This window comes from Equus caballus, chromosome 6 (assembly GCF_041296265.1).
Source record: "Equus caballus isolate H_3958 breed thoroughbred chromosome 6, TB-T2T, whole genome shotgun sequence".
Classification (NCBI taxonomy): Eukaryota; Metazoa; Chordata; class Mammalia; order Perissodactyla; family Equidae; genus Equus; species Equus caballus.
Genome location: NC_091689.1, coordinates 80322301 through 80346209, shown reverse-complemented (window position 1 = coordinate 80346209; position 23909 = coordinate 80322301). Strand labels below are relative to the sequence as shown.

The 23909-nt window shown below is 44.2% G+C and overlaps 1 protein-coding gene and 1 long non-coding RNA gene across 2 annotated transcripts in view; one reads left to right on the top strand and one right to left on the bottom strand.

Moving 5' to 3' along the window:
* The first annotated feature begins 13 nt into the window (after positions 1-13).
* LOC111773979 (uncharacterized) lies at positions 14-1983 on the top strand. Its single transcript, XR_002808748.2, has 3 exons — positions 14-331; positions 467-545; positions 920-1983. It is a non-coding gene; the product is annotated as an uncharacterized lncRNA (long non-coding RNA).
* A 7382-nt stretch (positions 1984-9365) lies between these two features.
* Positions 9366-23909, bottom strand: part of SPATS2 (spermatogenesis associated serine rich 2) — a 133755-nt gene continuing 119211 nt past the window's right edge. Inside the window, 7 exon segments of the mRNA XM_014740927.3 lie at positions 9366-10316; positions 10318-10397; positions 10400-10568; positions 11601-11815; positions 13044-13146; positions 15897-16006; positions 17504-17562. Coding sequence (XP_014596413.2) covers positions 10257-10316; positions 10318-10397; positions 10400-10568; positions 11601-11815; positions 13044-13146; positions 15897-16006; positions 17504-17562 — 796 coding nt within the window. The 3' untranslated portion in view covers positions 9366-10256.

Here is a 23909-nt window from a genome sequence, read left to right as displayed (position 1 = left end):
CAGCCTCTCCTCCCCCGGAGAGACCTGAGAAGAGCTCAGGGCCGGGGGTGTCTGTTTTAGAAGATGCTTTCCCCTAGGAAAAATGTAATGGGAGAGGGGGCTGGGCAATTAGGCGGAGGTAGTGAAGGCCAGGTAGTTGGCGGAGGTAAAGGCCTCTAGAGGGCCTCCAACTCCACAGAGGAAGTCTAAAAGGAGACTGAGGGGTGGGGAGGTCTGAACACAGCTTCTGGGCATCCGCGCCTTTCTCAGCCTCACCTTGACCCTCTGGAAAATGGATCGAGCCATCACTAGGAGATGCCGCGGCAGGCAGGAGCCGTCAGAAAATTGGAGGGTGGGTAGCCCCGGGAGTACGGTTCAGACGTTCTCCCTGTGCCCTCGGGGTGGAGGCGGGCAGAGGGGAAGCCCCAGACCCTTTGTTTCACCCTTGGATTTCTCTCTGTTATTTGTCACCTTTTGCCGCTCCCAGGCTGCGCTAGAGGGTCAGGTCGCAAATACAGGGGACAGGAGACGTCAGACGCTGGGAAAAACTTCCCAACCTTGCGCAGGTGAGTCCCTGCGAGCCGGGAGTGACGAGGACCGAGGCTCTGCTCCCCCACACCCTTCACTCCTAGAGAATTAAGCTCTGCGCTGAAAGGGGGGCTGCCGAGGGAGGGGTGGCTGCAGGGACCCTCTCGGGTGAGGGGGTGGGGAGGAGGGGCCGGGCGGGGCGGGGCGGAGCCCAGCCCGGGGCGGCCGTCGCTTGCTCGTCTCCCGCGCCGCTTCGGTCCCCAGCCTCGCGCTGCCAGCGCCGCTCCTCCTCCCTCCCACGGTTTGCCAGCGAGCGCGGCTACCGCCCGCGCCCAGGGGAGCCGCCGGGGCCAAAACAGCAATTTGTTCCTGAACGAGAGAAGCGGGTAGCTCAGCACCCCCACCCTTCTAGGAGACACATCCACAGTCACCAGCATCGGAAAGAAAGAATGTCCCCCGCTCCACCCACCCCTCATCAGCGACGAGGGCCAAAGCTCCAGGCACCTGTATTAAAATGAGCCGGTGCTTTGGAGGAAAGAGAGGAAGAGACCCGCTCCCCTAGTCCTCTGAACCCTGGAATCCCGCTCCCAGGAAGAATGACCCGAAGGAGTCTGCAGAGCATGCTCCCCCCCGCCCCCACACACACACCCCAACCTGGGTCTTGGGCTGCAAAGTCCCCTCCCCTGGCCACTCATCTATGCCCCTCCTGGCGAAGTTCAAGCATTCCACTAAGGAGAGTACAGTTTAGGGGTCAGCTCACTTTGAGACAGGAGAAGCTGTGATGAAAGCACCCACCAGCCTGGGAACCAGGCTCCCTAGGTTTGAATATAGCCATGGCACCTGCTGTCTGATTTTCCTTCTGACTCAATTTTTCTCATTTGTGAAATGGGGGTGATAATAGCTACGTCAGAGGGTTGTTAGGAGGACTAGATGAGTAAAGGATCTAGAACAGTGTGTGACATTTGCATCATGTAAATGTTTATTGTCTGATTTTGAATTTTATAGGAGCCCTGTGAAATAGGCAGGGCAGATGCTAGAGAGAGAGAGACTCGCTCAAGGTAACCAAGTTGGTAAATGGCAGAGTTAGGGTTCCAATCCTGAAAATCCTAACCCCAGGTCCAGGGTCAGCCTCACTCCAGCATAGCTGTCTCCCACTTGAGGACCCGGACAGAACCCCAGGCTAGCTGGGTGGGCGCTCACAAAGATGGATCCTCACGTGAGGAGATCCGGGTGGTCCTCCAGTCACCCCTGTAAGCCCCAGGTGTTCAGACTTTGAGGCTTCCAGGTCATCTGCCTAGGCTGGTTTTGGACACTAAATTAAACCAGACGCCTTGGGTCAGGGTGAGCAGGGGGTAGACAGAATGTACGGGGTGCTCCAAAGAATGACAAGAGCTCACTTTTATTGAGCGTCACCTTTGTGCCAGGCACGTGCTAAGTGCTTGACTTGGATTATCCCATTAAAATTCATCATAACCCTATGGCGTGGTTACTGTCGTAACTGCTGATTTGCAGATGAAAACATGGAAGCAGGGAGCTTAAACATCTTGTCTAAAATGCACTGCCTCCTCCAGCAGTTCGAGGCACAATGTGCCTGTCACTGTTTTGGTGCCCTGGTCCTCACTTCCAGGAAAAGAAAATATGCTAACATTTCTTGAATGTTGTGATGGCTCTTCTTATCCTAGGATGAAACTGCCGTCTGCGTTGGCCTTTACACCTCTTCCCCCCTTGCCCTCCAAAGAATTTGTGTGAAGGTGTGTATGTGGGGGTGCAGACAGTTAGTCAGGCCTGATTAAAGGCATCCTTTCTGTCCAGATAAGTTTCAGGCGTAGGATCTCAGCCCACTGTCTCTCTTCCTCTTCACCTCGTCCCTCAGCTCTTCCTGCTAGCCCTGACCTAGAGGTTCCCTCAGCTCTCAGGGATGAATTCCTTGCCTCCTCCCCGCCCCCCCCATCCCAATACATACACAAGGGGCTGGGGCCCACGGAGACAGTAAGATGGGGCTGGGGAGGGGTTGGAAAGTGAGCAGGGCACTCGCACTCGGAGGTCAGGGAGCACCTGTCCTCCTACTGTAATCTCTTTTTCCTCTCTGCTTCCCCCAACTCTTTTTTTTTTTTTTAAGATTTTATTTTTCCTTTTTCTTCCAAAGCCCTGCAGTACATAGTTGTGTGTTTTTGGTTGTGGGCCCTTCCAGTTGTGGAATGTGGGATGCTGCCTCATCGTGGCTTGATGAACGGTGCCATGTCTGCACCCAGTATTTGAACTGGCGAAACCCTGGGCCGCCGAAGCAGAGCACCCGATAACCACTCGGCCACAGGGCCGGCCCCTTCCCCCAACTCCTGACTCACTAGGGCCTCAGTGCTGGGGAGTCATGGGGAGGGGAAGGTTGAGGGTGAGTCCTGTTCAGAGACAGCTCAAAGCCATTGTCAACAAGAAGAAATTCAGGAGGCTGCGTTTTGGAGCTGCCGTGGGAGGCCTGTGGGAGTATTATCTACAAAAGGAACAGGGAGAGAGAAGGGAAGAGCAAGGCAAGGAAAAAAAGGCTCAAGACACAAAAGATGGAAAAATCTCCCCCTCCCCCCCGAAAGCGCAGGCGGAGTCAGTCGCTGCGTGCAGGGGGGTGGGAACAGGTGGCTGTCGAGGAACAGAGCCCAGGGGCCCCTCCCCTCTCCCATGCTGCTGGGGCGCTTTATCCTGTCTTTTGGTAAACAGCCTGTTAAAAGGCGACAGTAGGGCCATTTTGGTGAGAGGTCAGATGGTGACCCGTGGTGAGTGCTCTCTGTGAACAGCAATCTGGCCTTCACGCGGTGAGGAGGCTGCACTTGACTGTAGGCCCCCCTGCTGGAGGGCAGGCAACCCTGGAGTCAGCAAGGGAGTGTCTCTCCACCCTCCTTTCTGGAAGTCCCCACATCTCTCTCCAGCCTGGCTCTCTCAGCCAGCGTGGCCAGGCTCTGCTTCTCAGGGTGTTGTGTGGTGCGAAAATCTCAGGCTTTCAAGTCAGACTAGTCTGGTTTGAATTCCAGCTCTGCCATTGACCAGCTGGGTGACCTCTGGCACAGATGGGGGTGGTGTGGGTGTTAATCTGGCAGGGCATCACTTCCTTCATTTGTGAACTGACCCTTTCCCTAAGGATTGTTGAGAGTTTGAGATGAGCTTAGTAAGTGGTTGCGTTCGATATTAAAAGTCCCCCTGAGGGGCCAGCCCAGTGGCGTAGTGGCTCAGTTCACGCTTTGCTTGGGTGGCCTGGGGTTTGCAGGTTCGGATCCTGGGCGTGGACCTACACACTGCTCATCAAGCCATGCTATGGTGGTGTCCCACATACAAAACAGAGGAAGACTGGCACAGATGTCAGCTCAGGGACAATCTTCCTCAAGCAAAAAGAGGAAGATTGGCAACAGATGCTAACAGATGCTCAGGGACAATCTTCCTCACCAAAAAAAAAAAAAAGCCCACTGAGTGCTGGAACCTAGGAAATGAGCTCAAGATGAAGCCTCACCGAAGGTTCCCCATTCCCACCAAAACAAACAGAATATTCTGGAATGCTCTGAGGCCTCCAGTAAGCGGCCCCCCCATTCCCGTTCTTTTAGTGGAGGATCCTAGCTAGAATATGAGTAAATCACAATAAACTTTCAAACAAGGGAATCCTGGGAGGTGCACGGTTTTATTTACAGATAAAGAAAGTTGTACATCGCATGGCTAGTAAGTGGAGGAACTGGGTTTGAACCAAGATTTGACTTGGTTGACAGAGGTTTGATCCTGTGCCATGCTGTCGGGGTGCTGTCCTGTCCTCTGGGAGACAGCCTATTAAAAGAGGGACAGTATGGTCATTTTGGTGAGTGGTCAGATGGTGATCTGTAGCGAGTGCCCACCGTGAACCGCAAAGTGGACCTCATACCGTGGGGAGACTGCAGGTGACTGTAGCCCTGCCTGCCCGAGGGCATTCTACCCCAAACCTGCCTGGAGCCGGCAAGGAAGTGAGTCTGAAAGGAAAGAGAGGCTCAGTCTGTGTGTTCTGGCAGCACCAGAAAACGGGTTTGTTTGACATCAAGTTACAGGGAAAGCCTAACTGGGTTAAGTTGAAGAGAGTCATAAAAAGGAGACCTGACTTTTCCCTGAGGAATCAGAGTGGGTGGTATTTGTTCCTGCTGTTTTGACGGCAGTGAAGGGGCGGGCAGGCGGGCTGGAGAACAGTCGTGCTGGTGGTGGTGATGGTGGGTGAGTTTCCTTACCCAGAAAAATCTTCAGATAGTGTTTCCTCCTTGGGAAGGAGTAGCAGAGTAGGTAATAAACTCCCACAGCACCTGTACGGAAATAATGGTCCCTGGCTCTCCCCGGGAAAGTCCCAGCTGCAGCTTCCCTCCTGCATGCGGCTGTGCTGGCGACTGTGCACGCAGGTCAGCGCCAGCAGCCTGGGGCCTGCCCCACCAGTGAGCTCAGAAACTGGGGATTGGGGGGCGCTCCTAACAGGCATGGCAGACAGACAAGAGGGGCGCAGAGCTCACATGCTGGGGGGATATGCACTCAGAGAAAAGCTACAGAAGGAAAATCAGAGGACTGAACTACCATTAGTTTTTTGGTTAAGGTCTGTATGGCTGGGGACAGCGCAAGCCTTTCACACACTTCTTAACAGGGCAAGAGAGATGGAGAGCGCAGGAGCTGTGGTGAGTGAATGCTCAACTCGTCCTGTGTTAGCTTAGACGCCACGGCATTGTTCTGCAGCGCCTGCCTAGATGCCTCCTCTCACCCCTCCATGTCGTTGCCACTGTCTCCAGTTTATACTTCAGGAAGAGGCTCGAAGATGTTAAGTCATTTGCCCAAAGTTAGTAGGTCACATAGCTACCAAGTTGTGAAGCTAGAGCTAAAACCCAAGTATATGTCTTGAAAGGCCAGTGTCTTTCCCCTCTACCACACTGCCCAGCCACCAGGCTCAGCTTCCGAGAGTTTAAGGAAGAGTTAAGAGCTCTATTTCCTTCACCTGCAGAGTGGCTGAAGAAAGAGCTGGAACCATTTATCTTTGCCCCAGAACTCAGCATAGGGCCTAGCACACAGCAGGTGCCTTGATGTTTGACGGAAAGAAAGAATGTGCTCAGGTGGCTAAAGCAACCAGCAGTCCAGCTGGACTGATTTCACAGGACATTGTTCAGGCCACCAGCATTAGAGTCTGGTTCTCTGAACTGGCGAAAACAGTGACAAAATAGCTCCTTCTATCAGCTGGTGACGTCCAAACACATACTGTTTTGGACACCTGTTTCTTCCAAGAAGTGTGCTGCCATATGGATGTAATCCTCACCAGGTGGGACAAGAAGGGGGCATGAACCCTATCAATCAGGCAAGAGAAACCTTTGTCAGGTCAAACGGCAGCATTTCCAGGGGCGACAAGACATTACTCCACTGACCTTCTCCAAAAGCACAGCTTAGTTCACAGATTGATAACCGTGCATCCCGGCTTTTCCAGGTCACTCCCAACCTAAAGTAGTTTATCCTGTTCTCCCCCATACAGACATTCATACTCACAAGACTGTACCCTGGTTTGGGATTCTGAAACATGAGGCCACTCTATCTATAAACCACTGAATGAATGCCTGATCCCTTCTTGGCATGGTTCTAGTTTAAACAAAGGACCAGCCCTTGGAGCAGCGCTGCCTCCACTTGCTCACAGAAGACAGTGTGGCTCTTTCACGCAGCACTACTATCTTGGATTATTTTGTCTGTATGTCTCAGTTGCCCAGACTAGTTTATCAGCCCCTTGAAGGGCTGTGTTTTAGTTACCTTTCTCTCTCTCTCCTTAGTTTCCAGCTCAGCAACTGTACAAAGCACTGTCAAACACTGTTGGTGAGAGTCTAAACACATGTGTCTTTAAGAGTCTGTTGTCAATAACTACATGATCCACTCCTAGGAGCAATTCCACTCCTAGGAATTTATCCTAAGATGTACTCTCACAAGTGAGGAACGAAATAGGTATTATGAAATGCTCATTTCAGCACTACTTGTAATAGCAAAAAACCATCATTAGGGACTGGTTAAACTAATTATGATAAATTTATACAATGGGATACTATGCATAGAAGGAACAAGGTATATGTACGTACACTGACATGGAAAGAGGTCTAAGTGGTACCCATCCTTATGATAGATGTGTGCTCGTATAGAAAATCTCCGGAGGGATGCACAAGAAACTTAACAGTGGTTGCCCCTGGGGAGGGGACAAATAGATCAGAGAGGGATACAGGCTTATTTTTCAACATATATGCTTTTGAACTGTTTATATATATATATATATATGTATTTACCATTTATATATATTGATTCTTCTTAAAACAAAACAAAAACTAGAGCCAGCCCTGATGGCCTAGTGGTTAAAGTTCGGTGAGCTCCACGTCAGTGGCCTTGGTTTGGTTCCCAGGTGTGGAACCACACCACTCGTCTGTCAGTAGCCATGCTGTGGTGGCAGCTCACACAGAAGAACCAGAAGAACTTAGAACTATACACAACTGTGTACTGGGACTTTGGGGGTAGGGGGGAAGGAAGAAAAAAAACAAAACAAAAAACCAAACCAAAATGAAAACTAGTTATCGAAAGAGAGGACAACTGAAAAAAGCAAGTTGTAGAGGAATGCACAGAGGATGATTCCCATCTATGTAAAAGAAAGAAAAATATAATTGCACGTTTGGATTTAGAAAACTTGTGGAAAGACATACAAGAAACTCAGAGATTTCTCCTGGGGAGTGGGACAAGGTAGGGGAGGATTTTTTACTTTCCAGCATGTATCTTTTGTACCTTTTTAAAAAAACTAGCCTGTATTACTTTTTTAAAAAGTGAATTTAGGGCCGGCCCTGTGGCTGAGTGGTTAATTTGCACGCTCTTCTTCGGTGGCCCAGGGTTTCGCTGGTTTGAATCCTGGGCACGGACATGGCACCGCTCGTCGGGCCATGCTGGGGCAGCATCCCACATGCCACAACTAGAAGGACTCACAACTAAAAATATACAACTAGGGGCTGGCCAGGTGGCGCAGCCATTAAGTTCGCACATTCTGCTTTGGCGGTCCAGGGTTCGCCGGTTTGGATCCTGGGTGCGGACATGGCACCACTTGGCAAGCCATGCTGTGGTAGGTGCCCCACATATAAAGTAGAGGAGGATGGGCATGGATGTTAGCTCAGGGCCAGTCTCCCTCAGCAAAAAGAGGAGGATTGGCAGCAGATGTTAGCTCAGGGCTAATCTTCCTCAAAAAAAACACAAAAAACAAAAAACCCACAACTATGTACCTGGGGGCTTTGGGAGAAAAAGGAAAAATAAAACCTTAAAAAAAAAAAAGTGACTTTTAAGACTTGCCATAAAGAAGGGGCCTAGGAAATATCTGATGTTCACAATGAAGCCATGTTAAGTTAAATTTTTTCTCTCAAGTGGCACATAACCGACAGAGCTAAACAAGCTGAAGTTTCCGTCCCATCTCCAGGCTGGGAAAGGGCAAGACAATGATCCCTAGGTGGAAATGGAACCGGAAGGGAAAATGATAATATGGTAGGATCTCTCTGAACAGCCTGCGGGAGTGCCAGGGGTACAGCGCCTCCCTTCCCCTGGAAAGCCCAGAGCTATCCTCCCCATCAAACTTAAGAGAAACCTAACTTCTCTTCACTGAAGAAAGTCAAATTAGCAAATTTAGGAGCAGAATGAGATCTAAATGAATTATGGTTTAGACATATGATTTTTAAAAAGAATTATAGAATGCATATAGTGTGATTTTTATAAAAGCAAAACAAAAAATTAAAAACCTATACATCCATGCGTAAATGCTTTGAAAACGGTCTATAAGGATATATGCCAAATTATTAACAGTCACTACCCCTGAGGAATAGAGTGGGAAGGTTGGAAAACTTTAACTTTTTTCCTTTTACGTTTCTGTAGTATTTGCTATTTTAAATACTACTTTTGTAATTAAAAACAAAATGTAGAAAACAGCTTCCTAATTTTCAGAATTTTTATGGTCATAGAAATCTTTAAATATTTTCCTATAAGGAGATTTTAATTTCAACTTCAAGTCAGTTTTCATAAACAAGTGGCTTCCCACCTGTCCGGGTGGGTGAATACGGTCTTGCCTGTTACAGGGACAGACCTAACCCTCTAGGGTCGCTTCAGTCTCCGGATTTCCCACAAAGTAGAGGTAAGCAATTAATCAGAAAAGCAGGGCTTTTTCCTGAGACCCAGCAGGCTGATGACACGTGTTGTTGGACAAATTCCCCAAAACCAGGGGATCAGCACCTTAGAAAATGGCTTCCCAGCACTCCTTGACTGTTTTCTTTACTGAAAGACACATACGCTCGCTCGCTCTCAATCTGTTCAACCAACCTGAACCCTGGCAGCTCAGCTTCAGCCAAAGAGCCAGGGGAAGCCCTGAGGCACTAAGTTCTGCATCACTGCCACTTACAGTCTGGGCTTCAGAGAAAGAGAAAGCGTGGCTGTTATTAAATCGGAGGTGCTGGGGGTGGGGGTGGGGTGGAGGGGTCTGGCACCAATGCTACCTGCTACATGCAGGAGCTCAATTATACTGTCATATTCACTACCCATCAAGGGACAGGCATGGAGAGGGGTGCTGTGGTTTTCCTAAGCTGGTAAGCTCTCCTTTGGAAAGTCACCCTTCCCTATCCCGTGACTCCTTTCCCGCAAGGAACAGCTGCATTCGCTCATCCTGGCTTCCACATTTTAATTTGGTTTGGAAGCTAAGTGGTGGACAAATGACTTAGGAATCAGACACCTTCATTTCAGCCCCGAACAAGCTGTCCGAATGACTTTTACCCCTGAGGCCCAAAGAAAAACAGAGTAAAACGAAGCCACTTGCTGGTGTGAAATAAATGTGGGAACACTGACGCAGTTGTTTTTATTTATTCAACTATAAAGATTGCAGCAATTTTTGGATGGGTAACAGATTAACACTAATTATATTGCTATAAATTTTGTTCAGGATCAGAATAGGATTCACGAAAGAGGGAGAACAACAACAAAAATCTTCAAACATTGAAACAAAGAAATACTTTTTTTCCCTTTAATTAAATGCTACTTTCCCATAGACTTCCCTAGACTGGTTTGCAGTCTAAGGTAATAGGAAACACGAATTTGGACATTTTGAAGAAACTGCAGGTCAAGACATGGTGCCAAGCAGGAGACTGAGACCCTGATCTGAGTGTCAATCTCAGGCAGGTTCCGGGAGCAGAGGCAGATCTCGAATGTTTCCTAGTGTTCCCTCCTTTTCACCAATTAAATTTCCTCTTCTCTGGCTAACTCAGTGCAATACGCAAGCCCCTTGTTGCCTCTCCTGGTTACACTGCTGTTCAGAGGGAACCTGACAGGCATGTGTGGCTTCTGCTTAGACGGGAAAGGCAACAGTATGCTCTGTCTCCTCCCGGGATCCTGACGGTAGGGCTGCTGAGGACGGCCTCTTTGGGCAACTGAAAGGCCTGGGGCACTGAGAAGAATACTGCTTACCCTTGAGAAACTCGGCAACAGTTGCCTATGATTCCTGGTGGAAATGACCAATCAGAACCAATCCATATCCTCAGGAAAGGTCAAGGGAGAAGAGAGCTTCCTCTCCAAAAATGGTAAAGAGGAAATGAGAAGAGAAGAAACCAAAAATATTTAGAATGGCATAAAAAGTGATATGCGTAAACTTCTTTTTGTTAATAAATCCAACTATAAGTTTCCTAAAGTCCAGTTACCAAGGTGAATCATGTGGGACAGAGAGAGGCCAACTGGAATTTCCCTCAAGAGTTCACGGCTTCCGGCTGAGAGGTTCTGGGTTTGCGCTGGGGGAGCCCCTTTTTTGAACGAGAGCTTGGGTGGCCGGGGCTCCATGCTGGCTCCAGTTCCACTGGTCCCTGCGCAGTAAGCCTGGCCCCATTCATTGTGTTTCCTGGGGCCTGGGGTGGCGCACCCTGATATCTGGAACCAGATGAGTACCATGAACTATTTCGGTAATGACCCACACTGTCACGTCGCCCTTGGTTCGTGTGGTCACTGGACTTTTGGCCTTGTGGCCTGTAGCCTTGTCCTCCTCGTCTGTTCCCCAGCAATACCTAAGGATAAAAGAATATGATGTTCAAAGCACTCTGGCATTATGGCACCCACTTTCTCCAGTTCAGTTTATAAGAGTATCTGAGAGCAAAATTGAGGTATCCCATGGTTGGGACTCAGTTCTCTCAAGACTCTCAGAATTCTGTCGGTCAATCCAACGCAGCCCCTACATCAGAATTAATGTCTTGCACTACTTTCCCCCCACCTTTCACCCCAGGCTCTTCTCCGCTGAAGAGGAGTTCACTTTTCTTTAGCTGAGCACTAAGAAGAAAGAACATTCTTTGGGTTGTTCCAAACCCTCACTTGGGCAAGTATCTTATCACATGTCTGAACTTTGCAGATCATAAGCCATTTGAAAAGATAACGAACATTTGGAATAATAAAATAAGGATCATTATGATCCGCTTTGCTATGTATCATGAACCACAGATTAAATCATGCTGCTGTGACATTTAGTACATCTTTCACATTACAACCCAGAAAGCTTATGGCATGGGATTTTATTTTTGTCCTCCGATTCCAGTGTAATACCAGTTCTGAAGAATTACTGACAGCACTGCCTTGGATTGCTCTTGTGTATCTTATTCAAACCAAGGAAAACAGACTGTGGATTATGCTTCAGCTTTCTAGTGCGAGCTCCCGAGCCCAGCAGGCTCACCTCTCTCCCTGACACGCCCCACACCCTGCTTCCAGGGAGCAGATGCGCTCTGGCGAACCTGCCCTGTAGTGCTTGTCTACCTCGAGATGGGTGCACGACTCCCCGCGTGACTAATTACCGGGCAATACTACCTACGGCAGCTGGGATCACTGCCAACATCAGAAAGTCAGCAGTCTTGGCAACAGGAAATCTGAACTGGCTGGTGGTTTGGAACATACATACCAAATGCTTTCTCTGGAACTAACGGGCTGGAGGGATTCAAAATAGGTGTGGAATGGGAATAAAGAGAGGAGGGTGATGTATCGAGCTGTCAGCATTTAAACTGTGACAATCTGGTAGCTTTCTTCCTAACGTGCTCAGTGTGCAAGCTGGTTACCTCTCGATGAGGCTGGGAGGGCCGGCCACTGGAGCCGGCTCCGGCTGCAGGAGTCTCTCCTGGCGCCGAGTTTTTCTTGTTAGCACTTGTGAGGCTGGGAGCAGAGGCACAGGTGGAAGAGGGAGCAGCAGAGGCATCGCACGGGCTACTCAGGGACACAGATGTAACCGAGCCACATCGGGGTCTGGTTGAATAGCTGTTCTTTGGATGGGACACTGAAACAGAAATAGGAGAAACATGTGGTCATAAGATAGAAGAACACAGTGGGTAAAGTTTCCCCTATTTCTCAATGAGCAATTTAAGATAACTGTCTACGCGGTAGTTGTAAAGAAAAGCTTATAAAATAGGTAAGAGGAAGGAAGATGCCCCTTCTGCCCTCTTCCTCCACCCCCTGCACATCCCCAATGCTTTGTAAAGGAACTCTTGAGACAGGAGGATAGTTTCAGATCAGAGCAACAACACCCCCCCACCTCCACCAACTAATGGCTTCTTGGCATTTCCTTCTACCTCAACTCCCGGCTGTGGCTCCAGCAGCTGACTAAGCCTAGGAACAATAGTATGGGCCATATGTTCAGTTTCCTATGCAAAGAACATTCTGAAGCACAGACTTTACAAAGAAAGAAAAAGGTAAATAAAAAACTAACTCCTTTTAAAAAAATTTGAATGATGCAAGGTAAAAATAATCAAGATTAGTTAAATATGAATGTTGGAACTAGTCTTTACAACAAATATATATCTTCCCAAGGGTCTTTCTGCAAGAATAACCCCAAATTCAAAATACCAATCTAGCTGAAAAATATTAATATTTTCAATTCAAATTTTGTCACAATTCAATGGTTTAAAACTACCCCCTAGATTGTTTTCTGGCTTTAAGCCTGGACCAATGCTGAGTTCACAATCACTGCCCTAGGCCCAGCATTTCACTTTTACACTGAGATAAAAAGAACAAAGGAGCAGAGCCTGGGGTTTGACTGATGTGTCCTTACAAACTCCCACCTTAGAGGCACCCCCTTCCCTCCCAGCTATTTTTTAAGTACCTATTATGTGCCAGGCAAGGCAGGGATTGTTATCTCCATTTTGGAGAGGAGTAAAATGAGGTTCTGAGGGGTTAGTGTGGAAGCAAGGATTCTAACTTGGTCTGATCCTGAGCCCCAGAGAGTTCACGCTACATGCCACACACCTCTCAGCTCAACAGAGAACGATGAAAAAATATTACTGCAGATTTAGGGAGCTGGAAAAACCCATCCTCAGAGCTCAAGGCATCTGCATCCATTGACTTCTTAAGTGTCTCAGAATTACTTTTCATTAAAACAAGCAAACAAACAAAAACCCAAGGGGCACTAAAGAAGACTCAGTGGAGAAGCCAAGCGACACTCCAGTCTCTAATTCGTGCGGGGTGGTCTCCTCACCATCTTCAGGGCCGAGACTCTCTCCCCATCTCACCTTGTCCGAAGGAATCAATGTTCTTCTTTAGGGTCTCCACATCACAGGTGAACCGGGCTACTCGTCCCAGATCCTCGTCATATTTGCGTTCACTAACAAAGTGCTGGAGAAAGGACAGAGAGAAGCCTCTGGGTGAGACAAGCGGCACACGTGGAATCTACAGCTTGCTGTGTACAGATGAAACACAATTATTTTCAACTGTCTTCTCTTTACTGCTTCAAAGTTTACTAAAAGACCAATATATTACCAATGCTGGGTGACTGATGAAATTCAGTCATTTTCTTAAGAGCCCAAAGATAAGTCTCTTTGGGAGCTTTATGAAATGCTACACGATGGTCAAAGTCGCTTAGGTATGATCAAGAGAAACTGTAGAGAAAGGAGAGAGAATTTATAGCAGAGGGCTATCTTTCCACCAGTGGCTTGGTCTCCACATTGGTCCATTTTATACAGAAGCAGAGGTAGCGAAAATGCTCATAAGTTACAACAATGATTCCATTTAAATAGATGGTTGGTGTTCTTTAATAGGAACTTCCTTAGGAAACCCACTTCATCTCTTTATAAAGTAGGATTTGTTAGTCCTTGAAATAGGAACAATTTCTTGAGATGGAAAATCATTCATGTGAAAAGTCAGCTTTGCAAATGAGAAGAGTTTACGCTGCAAGTAATTTAAGACTTTTAAGCAGACTGAGCTGAGAAGTAACCAAGCCCTGGGGTCAAAAACCAACTATATTATAGAAATTGTGGGACTAGAAAGTAACACATCAGGAGTAAAATAAAGTGCTTCTAAGGGTCTGTTTCAATAAATAATTTCTAAGGTAGCCTGAAATCATGTTTTTAGATGAAAAGGAGATGAAAAAGAAAAGATAACGGCCTAGATATAATCTAGAAGTACACTCCTCAGAGTAGTCCTTTAACTGCGGGCGGTCCAAATCTGCTCTGGATTTTCAAGGGGTAGAAACGAATGCATCAGAATCCTGGGGATGCATCTAGAAACAGTAAAAAGGGAAGGAGAAAGGAGAAATAAAATGACGCCTGGGCCTTGAAGTCTTAAAGCTTCAGAGTATATTGTGGCTTAGGAAAAGCACATGAACCTCTGTAACAAGGCCTTCAGCCATGTAATATCAGTCTGAGATTAATTCCAAAACAAATTCTAGGGTTTGCTGAGCCAAAGACTTAACAGGAATGACGGAAATAAAATGATCTGGAAATAAGACATTTAAATTGCACAGCACCCACTTCAGTACACTGGAAACGCGGAGAGAAACAGATCCTTAGTCAGCCTGCAGAAATATTTCTAGCAGCTTTTCAATCACGTGGGAAGGGGAACAGATGAAGCCTGTGAAAGCCAGAATTCTCATCTAATTCCAAAGGGGTTTCCGGCTTCTTCCAGATAGGTGAATGAGGCTGACTGGCATTAATGTGAAGAAGACTTTCTAAAAAATTTAGTAATATAGTTTTAGTTAATCAGAAAATGGTCATTTAAAATTTGCATTGTTTTGCTATTTCCCCCAATAGAGTCCAATGGCGCAGGAGTAAGAGAATATAACACGACACAATCTGTGTGGAAGACTGGGTCAGAATGGTAACAAGGCTCTCTGTGAGGGCTCAGATGGTTTCCATCGATGTTTTCATTTTACAGATGCTGTTATGCAGCCTCCCGAGCAAGCGTTCCTCTTAAATACGGCAATAAACGTCACGTGTCAGAAGAAGCAGAGGTCAAGGGCTCAGGAGTAGGGAAGGCCAACTCCCCTTGTTCACATAGCTCACAGTTTATAAACAATTATTGAGAATGCCAGTATCCCCAACCACTCATGAATATCCCAACCTCTCTCAGGTTCCCATGCTTAGTCTCAGAAATGCTGCTCTTTATAAGAACTTAAAATGTATGAGTGTTGAACCCAGGTAATCTTTATAAATAGATTACAATATAATCAACAACTCAAATTGCTCATTTTTTCTCTTAAAAAGTCAGAATCAATCAACCAACTATTTAAATATTTACTGAACACCTACTACATGCCAAGGCACTGTGATGGGCACTCGAGACACAGTAGTTCCCGCCACTGTAAAATTCACAGTTTAGTGGGGAAGACAGATTAATGAAATACACATATAATTATAACTGAGCTATGAAGGCACAAAATAGGGGCACATGACAAGAAAATCAGGAAGAATGGGTAAGTCATGAGTGATTTGTGTGCTGGGAGTAGGGTGGGGGGAAGAGTGTTTTGGACAGATGGAAAGGCATGTGCTGTAGCCCTTTAGTGGGAGGGAACGGGATATATCCGTGGAAAGGAAAAGCTAGTATGGCTGGAGTATAGAGGACAAGGGGGGCATGGTGTGAAATGAAGATGGTGGCAGAGCCAGGTCATGCAAAGCCCTGCAGGCTGTGTTAAGGATTATAGTCTTTATCCTAAAAGCAATGGAAAGTTTGAAGGGGGTTACTGTAGTGTGAGGAACAGGGATGAAGGGTGGGAGGGTGAGGCAGTGGCAAAGGGGATGGGTGGAATCAGGTAAGAGCTATCATTACAGAAGACCAAGCAAGAGTTTGACTGTGATGGTGGTGGTGGAGATGAACAGAAAAGGTCAGATTTGAGATTCAGTAGAAGGTCAAACGGTCAGGGTCTGTTGATAGATTTAATGTAGTAAAAGGATAAATTTCCTACGGTTTCCAGCTTGGACAACTGGATAGATGACAGTACTACTTACTGAGAAGGGAAACCTGGAGGAGGGCCAGGTTTGGGAAGGGAAGATCATGAGTTCAATATATTAGATATGGCCATGAATTATGGAGATTTGCTACTTTAGTCCCCAAGGATAAGAAGAAAGGCAGAAAGGAGAAGGAAGTTTTACCTTGATGTCAGCTCTAAGCTCAACCAATTGCTCCTCTGACATTCGAACAGCCACATCGGTCATCTTCTTTAGAACTTCAGCTTTCTTTTGTCGGCTGAGCAAAATTTCCACTGCAGAAGAAAAGGGAGTATGACTTTTATGTTCTGCTACATAAGATAAAGAAGAACTAGAAGCACAGGCCTTGCCGTACATATTTGGACAGCCAAAGGCTTAGCTGCCCACCCATCCAGAAAAGGAAAATACCAAAGGTCCAGTCTCCACCTTCTTGAGGGACTCTGAAGGAAGTTAAATGATAAACACTTTATGAATCATAAAGATTCATAAATCATTTGTCATTTCTCTTTCTCCTCTTCCTAGTCAAAAGAAATTTTATTTTCAAGAAGCATATAAATTAAAACAGAAACATGCACACATGGTAAAAAATTCATCTAGAAATAAATGGCTATAAAATGAAAAGTAAAATTGTCCCTGCTACTTCTGACTCTGCGGTCCCCTCCCCAGAGATTTTATCTGAACCTTCATCTTCAAAAAGAGAATACAGGTACATGAATGCACTGAAACCGTCACACTGATAAATTTCAGGATATACCACTCAATTTAAATGAAATCTCACTTCTGAAAAACAGCGGATAGCATCTCTGCCATGTATTCAACATTTCAGGTTAAAATGGATCAAAACGGAACTCAGCTCAGTGCTTCAAAGCTGCCTCTTCTGGCCCATGACCATAGACACAAATGATTTAATTGTGACTCATCGTCTCAACCTATTTCCATTCTTACCAGTTTGAGAGCAGGTTAAAAGAAACCACCTCCCTAATTACAAATCTGGCATTCAATGCAGGAAGGTAAAGGCTGCTGCTGAAAAGCCCCAAATCAATGCCACTGCACAAGTTGCAGGTGACATTCCCTTCTTTTCATATAGCTGCAAATCCTTAACCTAACCCTTAACAGAAATACAAAAACCAGATATCTGGTTCTTCCACACAAAACCCTCCTAATTACTCAAGTTAGACTCTAGTCCTCCAGAATCTATTTGAGTAAGCTTTCAAGGAACCCTAGTCATGGTACCCTGAACTCTGAATTCACTGGCTTCCCCTACTCAATAATAACAGACACTGGGTGAAGACTGTTATACAAACCGAGAAAACAAAGAAAGTTCTGAGATAGGTAACGACAGGAATGTTTACACTAAATTGTTGGCAACTTGGTGACGTCTTCTCTGATTATACCAAAGGATTTTTTTCCAAGTAGAAAAATCCCAATGGAATTGTTCAATTACTGCAGGAAAAAAACAAAATAAAACAGAACCCAGGCAACTGCAGGATGCTTTACTTTCCTAAGTTGATGCTGTGGTGGCAGATACCATGATGCAGTCTCTTAGACACTGAAATCTACATCCAAAATATTAAAATTTGGAAATATTTAAAAAACAGCCTCTTATAAAGTTGTTTTGCCTGAAAGGATTCATATGCGAGTAAGGTACAACCGCTCAAGACTGTTTAAATATATAAACTCTTATTGTGGCATTTACATTGAGCTTTTGTCAAGGGAGCGGAGAGAGAGATACCCACTAACCAGTAATAGCTTTGATTAAAGATCATTCTTACTTGCTTCAGCTTTCACTTTGTCCATTTCGGCAAGCAACGCCACTTCTCGATCCATTAAACTACGAAGGGATGACAAGGGGGAAAAGGTTTGATCAGAAATTCAAACAGAGAAACAGCACATTGTTAAAAGTGGAGAAAGACTTATGAGTTTGTTCACTAAAAGCATACTATAAAGTAATCATTGTATAGACCACATGAAAATTCTGATGTCTCATTCTCAGCAAAGAATATTTTAAGGATTCCAATAAATTAAATAGACCTAATCCCTTTTATTTCTCTTTATTAGTCCAAGAGTTAAGAACCATTAGATGGCAGTAGCAAGCTGCAAAAATGTTTCTTACTGAATTGTGCTAAAGCAAAAGTCCTTGTGAAAATGACGTATTTCCACAAATATACTCACATATTTTTAACTTTATATTTTGGCCCATAAAATTGGACAGCTTTGCTTCTAAGGAACGTACCAGGTAATACCTCTGCTAGGGCATGGTAAATTTATCTCTGATTAGGATTTGTAGATCCTCAACATTTTACCACAGTTGCAACCAAGTCCACTAGCACTTTAGTCTTTAGAATACAGAGTAGTCAAAAGACATACATACATTGTGCTGATTTCAGGTAAACATTTAATAGTGATCCAGAAAAGATGGAGTCAATGGTTTCTGGTAGGCTTTTTACAGAAAAAGAACATTAAATGAGCAATTAGAATTTTCTCCATTGCAAATGTACATGGTTTACAGGCACCTTGTAAAAGAGCCCACCATCTTCAACGCATAAAGACATAGTAGGCTGTCCTAGTATTCAACCTCTGGATGCAAATAATTTTCCTTACCATATCAGTTTTGCTTAGTGGTGGCAAAAAAAAAAATCTAAAATTTTAATACCTGCATGAACATGAAATGTTCTACCTCTCTTCAAATTTGGAATTCATCGTAATTTCTCCTTTTGAATGTAATTACAGGGAATGTAATTACAGAGTTAATAAAAGCTCTACACGTTTCCGATTGTAAAACCAATAATATATACATACATGTATATGTATACACACACACACACACATACATATACGCACACATTATACTAATTCAATTTAGCTCAACATGTAGTTATGTTAGCACAAAGTAGTTAATATGGAGACTGCAGTGAGATACACAAAAAAGTATACGGCAAGGTCATTTCCTCAAGGAGCAAAATCCTTTATAGTGAAGTGCCAGAGAACACAGGTTTGATAATCATTATGCATGATGTTAATAAACAGACTTTTAACAAAACAAATTTCTTCGACATATTAATCCAAAAGCACCAGACTAGAGAGAAGATACAACTATGGTGGGGTAGCAATACTTTGCTAAGAAAGCATTTTCCCAAACCTTGGCAATATTTTGCTCCAAGAACTCTAGCAGCATTTGGAACACCTAAAAGGCAAAACAAAAGCACAACTGAGATGGGAGCTGCCAGCCTCGAGTCTGACATTACCTTTCTCTTCTGCTGCTGAATCACCTTAAGCTGCAGACACTGTGTCCACCAGATGACAAATGTGTCTCTGACAAAGCTTGAAAAATACTTATTAAAAAATTTCAGTAAACAAGTAAGCTTTCTGCAGCTTACAATATTATGAAAAAGTAGAATGTCACATGACACTGTTAGCAAGGGAAAAAAGTCCTGCACCATCGCAACCAGACTTTTTTGTGGCAGTATGAGCTGGTACACTGTGATGGCACTTTTTTTCCCCTGGGAGAACAACCAGGACAATTTAAATAAACTTTGTTTCTTTAACGACTCATGGGCGATCGTAAGAAATTCACAGGGTAGTGCATGGACAACCATTCAACTAGCCCATTAAAAAAAAAATGGTTTACATTTTCATGCCCAAAACACTGAAAAGCAGTAAGCACTTTCATTTCTTTTTGTTGTTTGTCATGTTGCCATCTCTTGATAACATCTATTGAAAGATCTGTGATGTTAGCCAAGCATTAACCAGAATCTACTGATTAACTGAGGCTATTGGGACATTTTCTCAGAGAAAAGCTTGATGAATATTTGCAACTTTACATTATAAAATACAAAAATGAATAAATGTTACAATATATGTCATTTAAGCGCTTGACAATTAGCTTTTTTTGTGTCTGTGTGGTGAGGAAGATTGGCCCTCAGCTAACATTTGTGCCAGTCTTCCTCTATTTTACGTGGGATGCTGCTACAGCATGGCTTGACCAGTGGTGCCAGGTTGGTGTCTTGAACTGAACCTGTGAACCCTGGACTGCTTCAGTGGAGCCCAGAACTTAACCACTACTTAACCACTACACAGCCACCACCAGGTGGACAATTGGCTTTTACGATTGTAATGTAAGTGCCTGACATTAAGCTCTTGATTGCTGAAGCATCCATTTCCAAGACACTCATCTTGAATAAAGAGACTGCCAGCTATATCACTAGATACAGAGCCAGGACACCCTGTCCTTGAAGTTTCCCTTTTAGAAAGCCCTGGGTGACCTAGACAACTGACTGCGGGAGTAATCCTACTTTACCCTTCCCATACTTTAATCCTCGCTCTTCTGTTTTAAAGTCATCAATAAAGAGTGGACCTGTGAAACCCCAGGCACCCCACCCTTGACTGCAATAAAAACAGAATCCCAGGTCTGCACTCTCCTTAAGCAAATCTTGCTATGTGGCCCCGGGTGTGCTGTGTACCCTCCTGGACCTGTGAGTAATAAACCTTGTGTTTTTCAAAGTTCCCTGATGATGGTTGCTGAGGTGCATCTTACAATTCTAAGAACCACGAGGGCTTTTCCAGCCACAACACTGGCTCATGTAGGGGTCACCATAAGGAGCACAGGGCCCAGGTGAGTGCCCCCAGGCATTCCTATCTGGCAGCATCACTACTGATAGGCTGAGACCAACATAAACAATATAATAATAACTTTATTAGAAGTACATGACACAGTACATCATGTATTACAGATGTGTAGAAGAATGACCGTATTTTTAGGTCATTAATGCTAAAGCATTTAAGGGTGATGTGTCATGATGTCTGAAACTTCCAAATGGTTCTACCCACAAACATACACAGAGGAAATACAATGATCATTGTACTATCCTCTCAACTTTCCTGTATTTTTGAAAGTTTTCATAATAAAAAGTTGGAGAAATATGTGTATCACAAAATAAATAGAGAGGGTGGGAAGAGTTAAAAACTGGAAAGTAGGCTAAGCACTAAGATAAATAGTAGAGGCATGTTTTACAATTAAAAACAATAATTTACTGTAATACAACTTTCTAACAATGAAGAAACTTAAGCTAAATTTCCCATCTGTTCCTAATCTAAATGGTGGTCCCAGTATGGATCTGTGGTCGAGATATTCAAAAGTAGCTGTGGTCTGAGGTAAAAGTTTTTTGTTTTTTGTTTTTTAAGATTTTATTTTTCCTTTTTCTCCCAAAGCCCCCCGGTACATAGTTGTGTATTTTTAGTTGTGGGTCCTTCTAGTTGTGGCATGTGGGATGCCGCCTCAGCATGGCTTGATGAGCGGTGCCATGTCCACACCCAGGATTCGAACCGGTGAAACCCTGGGCCGTCGAAGCAGAGCACACGAACTGAACCAGACATGGGGCTGGCCCCGGGGTAAAAGTTTTTAGATGCCATAACTGCAAGCAATGACTCCTCTCAGAGAGGCATGAAAGGCTCATTCAGACTGTCAGACTTTCTGTTACCTTGCTCACTCCAATACATAAGGGTGCTAAGCTTGCAACTGTTCTCAAGGCTTTCCTGAATGGAAATATACCATAATGAGAATCAGATACACTGGATTCTGACACTGTGAATGAAATTCAGCTAAATACTGTTGGGATCCTGGTTAGAAAGACACTAGGTCTTATTAAGCCTGGACCTTATACAGTACAGAGAATTTCCATACCCTTTCTACAATCATGACAATGGTTTTAGACAACCTGTCACTGTTACTAAGGAAAAAGACTGGTAAATGTCTGAATGTTCTGTATTTCCTTTCCTCCTTACCAAGACCTTTTACCATCTCCCCATTTGCTCAACTTATTCTAAAGCTTTTGTGTAATTTAGTCACTCAGAATAGTTGTTCCTGTAGCGTTAGCATTCATATCTCTAAGATATTATGTATCTATCATTTGAAGAAAGCGCTTTGATTTTTAACATGTAGCTTACTGATTCTAGCTATTGCCTTCCGTAATTCTTTGGTACCAAAAAATTGTTAACTATCATTTATTCATGGTTGTTGCACTGGAAAACAATGTTATAATGGAAACACAACTCTAGCAATCCCATAGTTAATTATTTCAAGGGGTAATACTCTAAACCATTCAATAATATTCTTAGAAAACATTTGTACTTGATTTCATTTGCCGAAAACCTACAACCTATTTATTCTAATTCCACTAGCCAATCAAAGCAGAAATCCTAGCAAAGCCAATGCAAACACCTTTATTTCTCTGGAAATATTTCCCTCTTCTCATATAAAATAAGCAAGAAAAGAGAATTGTCAATAGTTATGTGTTTTGTTTTGTTTTTGCTGAGGAAGATTTGCCCTGAGCTAACATCTACTGCCAATCTTCCTCTTTTTGCTGAGGAAGACTCGCCCTGAGCTAACATCTATGCCAGTCTTCCTCTATTTTGTATGTGGGTCATTGCCACAGCACGGCCACTGACGAGTGGTGTAGGCCCACACCTGGGAACTGAACCTGGGCTGCCAAAGTGGAGCGTGCCAAACCTAAACACTAGGCCACAGGGCCAGCCCCTGCCAACAGTTTTTATTAGCAGAGAATTAATGATGCTCCATGTGTTTTGTAAAACTCCATACTCATGGCACTGGCCTTACTGGAGTATGGAACAGATACCTGGGCTCAAAACAAAACCAAAAAACACCAGTTAGGCAGCCAGGTCATCATATTGAGCTGAACAACTAGGGTAAAACGAATTGAAAGAACTAGCTTAATATATCAAATTTGGATCTTATGAAAATTTGATGGGCTCCTCTTTGTCAGGGGTCCTTTACAAAGCACATGGATGCGTGACTTCTACTTTAAGAGTCTGGAGTAGCTTTTAAGAAGCTAGAATGTGAATATAGGCTGCTTTGTGAGACAGGCCCTCAATGGATAACCTTTTCTTCTGCTCTTCTCCAGTGGCCAAAGTTTCTCAATTCTGAAGTAATGCTAGAGGCCATCTGATTCGATATTTTACAATAAATTTAGGAAAAAAGAACCAGAAGCAATGTAGATCACCAAGGAATTTATTGCTCAAGTTTCTAGGTGGTAAGGAAAAATGGTTGGAGTGTTAAGCCACATGGTGAACGGCTGACTAGATCCTCATCTGAAAATGTGATTTGTTTTTTTGAATCCTCCTTCTGGAATTATGATAGCAATGTCAAAAAGGAGACATGTGTGAACCAGGAAGGCAAAGATTGAAGAATAAAGGCAACCAGACATCCCTGGTAAGACACAGAAAAAGGAAGCATGACATAGTGGAAAAGAATCACTTAATACCACGTATGACTTTGGGCAAACTACTTTTTCCTATGCCCATCTTTTTTATCATTTATAAAATGAATATAACACTACAAGTGATATTGTTATATAAATTAGAGATACTATGCATAAAAGCTTCTCACATACAATAGTAGCTTAATAAATGGCAGCAGCAATTGCAATTATTATTCTAATTTCTGTACTCATCTTGATCCCTCAGTTTCAGTACAATAGCCTGTAGCAAAATGCCTTCATAGTAACTCTGGCAAATCATTATACATTCCAGATCCATTGTCTAGAAATTCTTTTTTAAAAAGACTGACATCTGAGTTAACAACTGTTGCCAATCTTTTTTTTTTCTTTCTGCTTTTTCTCCCCAAATCCCCCCAGTACATAGTTGTATATTTTAGTTGTGAGTCTTTGTAGTTGTGGCATGTGGGATGCTGCCTCAGTGTGGCCTGATGAGTGGTGCCATGTCCGCGCCCAGGATCTGAATTGGCAAAACCCTGGGTCACCAAAGGGAAGCGTGCAAACTTAACCACTGGGCCAAGGGGCTGGCAGCTAAAAATTCTCAGATAATCACGTGCACACACACAAACAGCGGAGGCAGTTCCACAGAGGTGACTCAAACATAACTTTAAGTGAAAATAATGCATTAAAAAATTACACTCTCACTATGATTATTACAACCAGTAAGATTATGCATGCATATAGATAAAGGACACAAGGGAACACAGAAAACAAAAAATTAATTATGTGTTAAAATGGTAGAGTTATATGACATTTATTTTGATTTTTAAAAAACTGTTGTTATAATTTTGGGAACTATAGTAAAAACAAGAGGGAATAATGGAACCTTTGAAAAAAGAAAAACAAAATTCAGATTCCTTCATCAAATGCTCTCATTCTACCTCAGTCT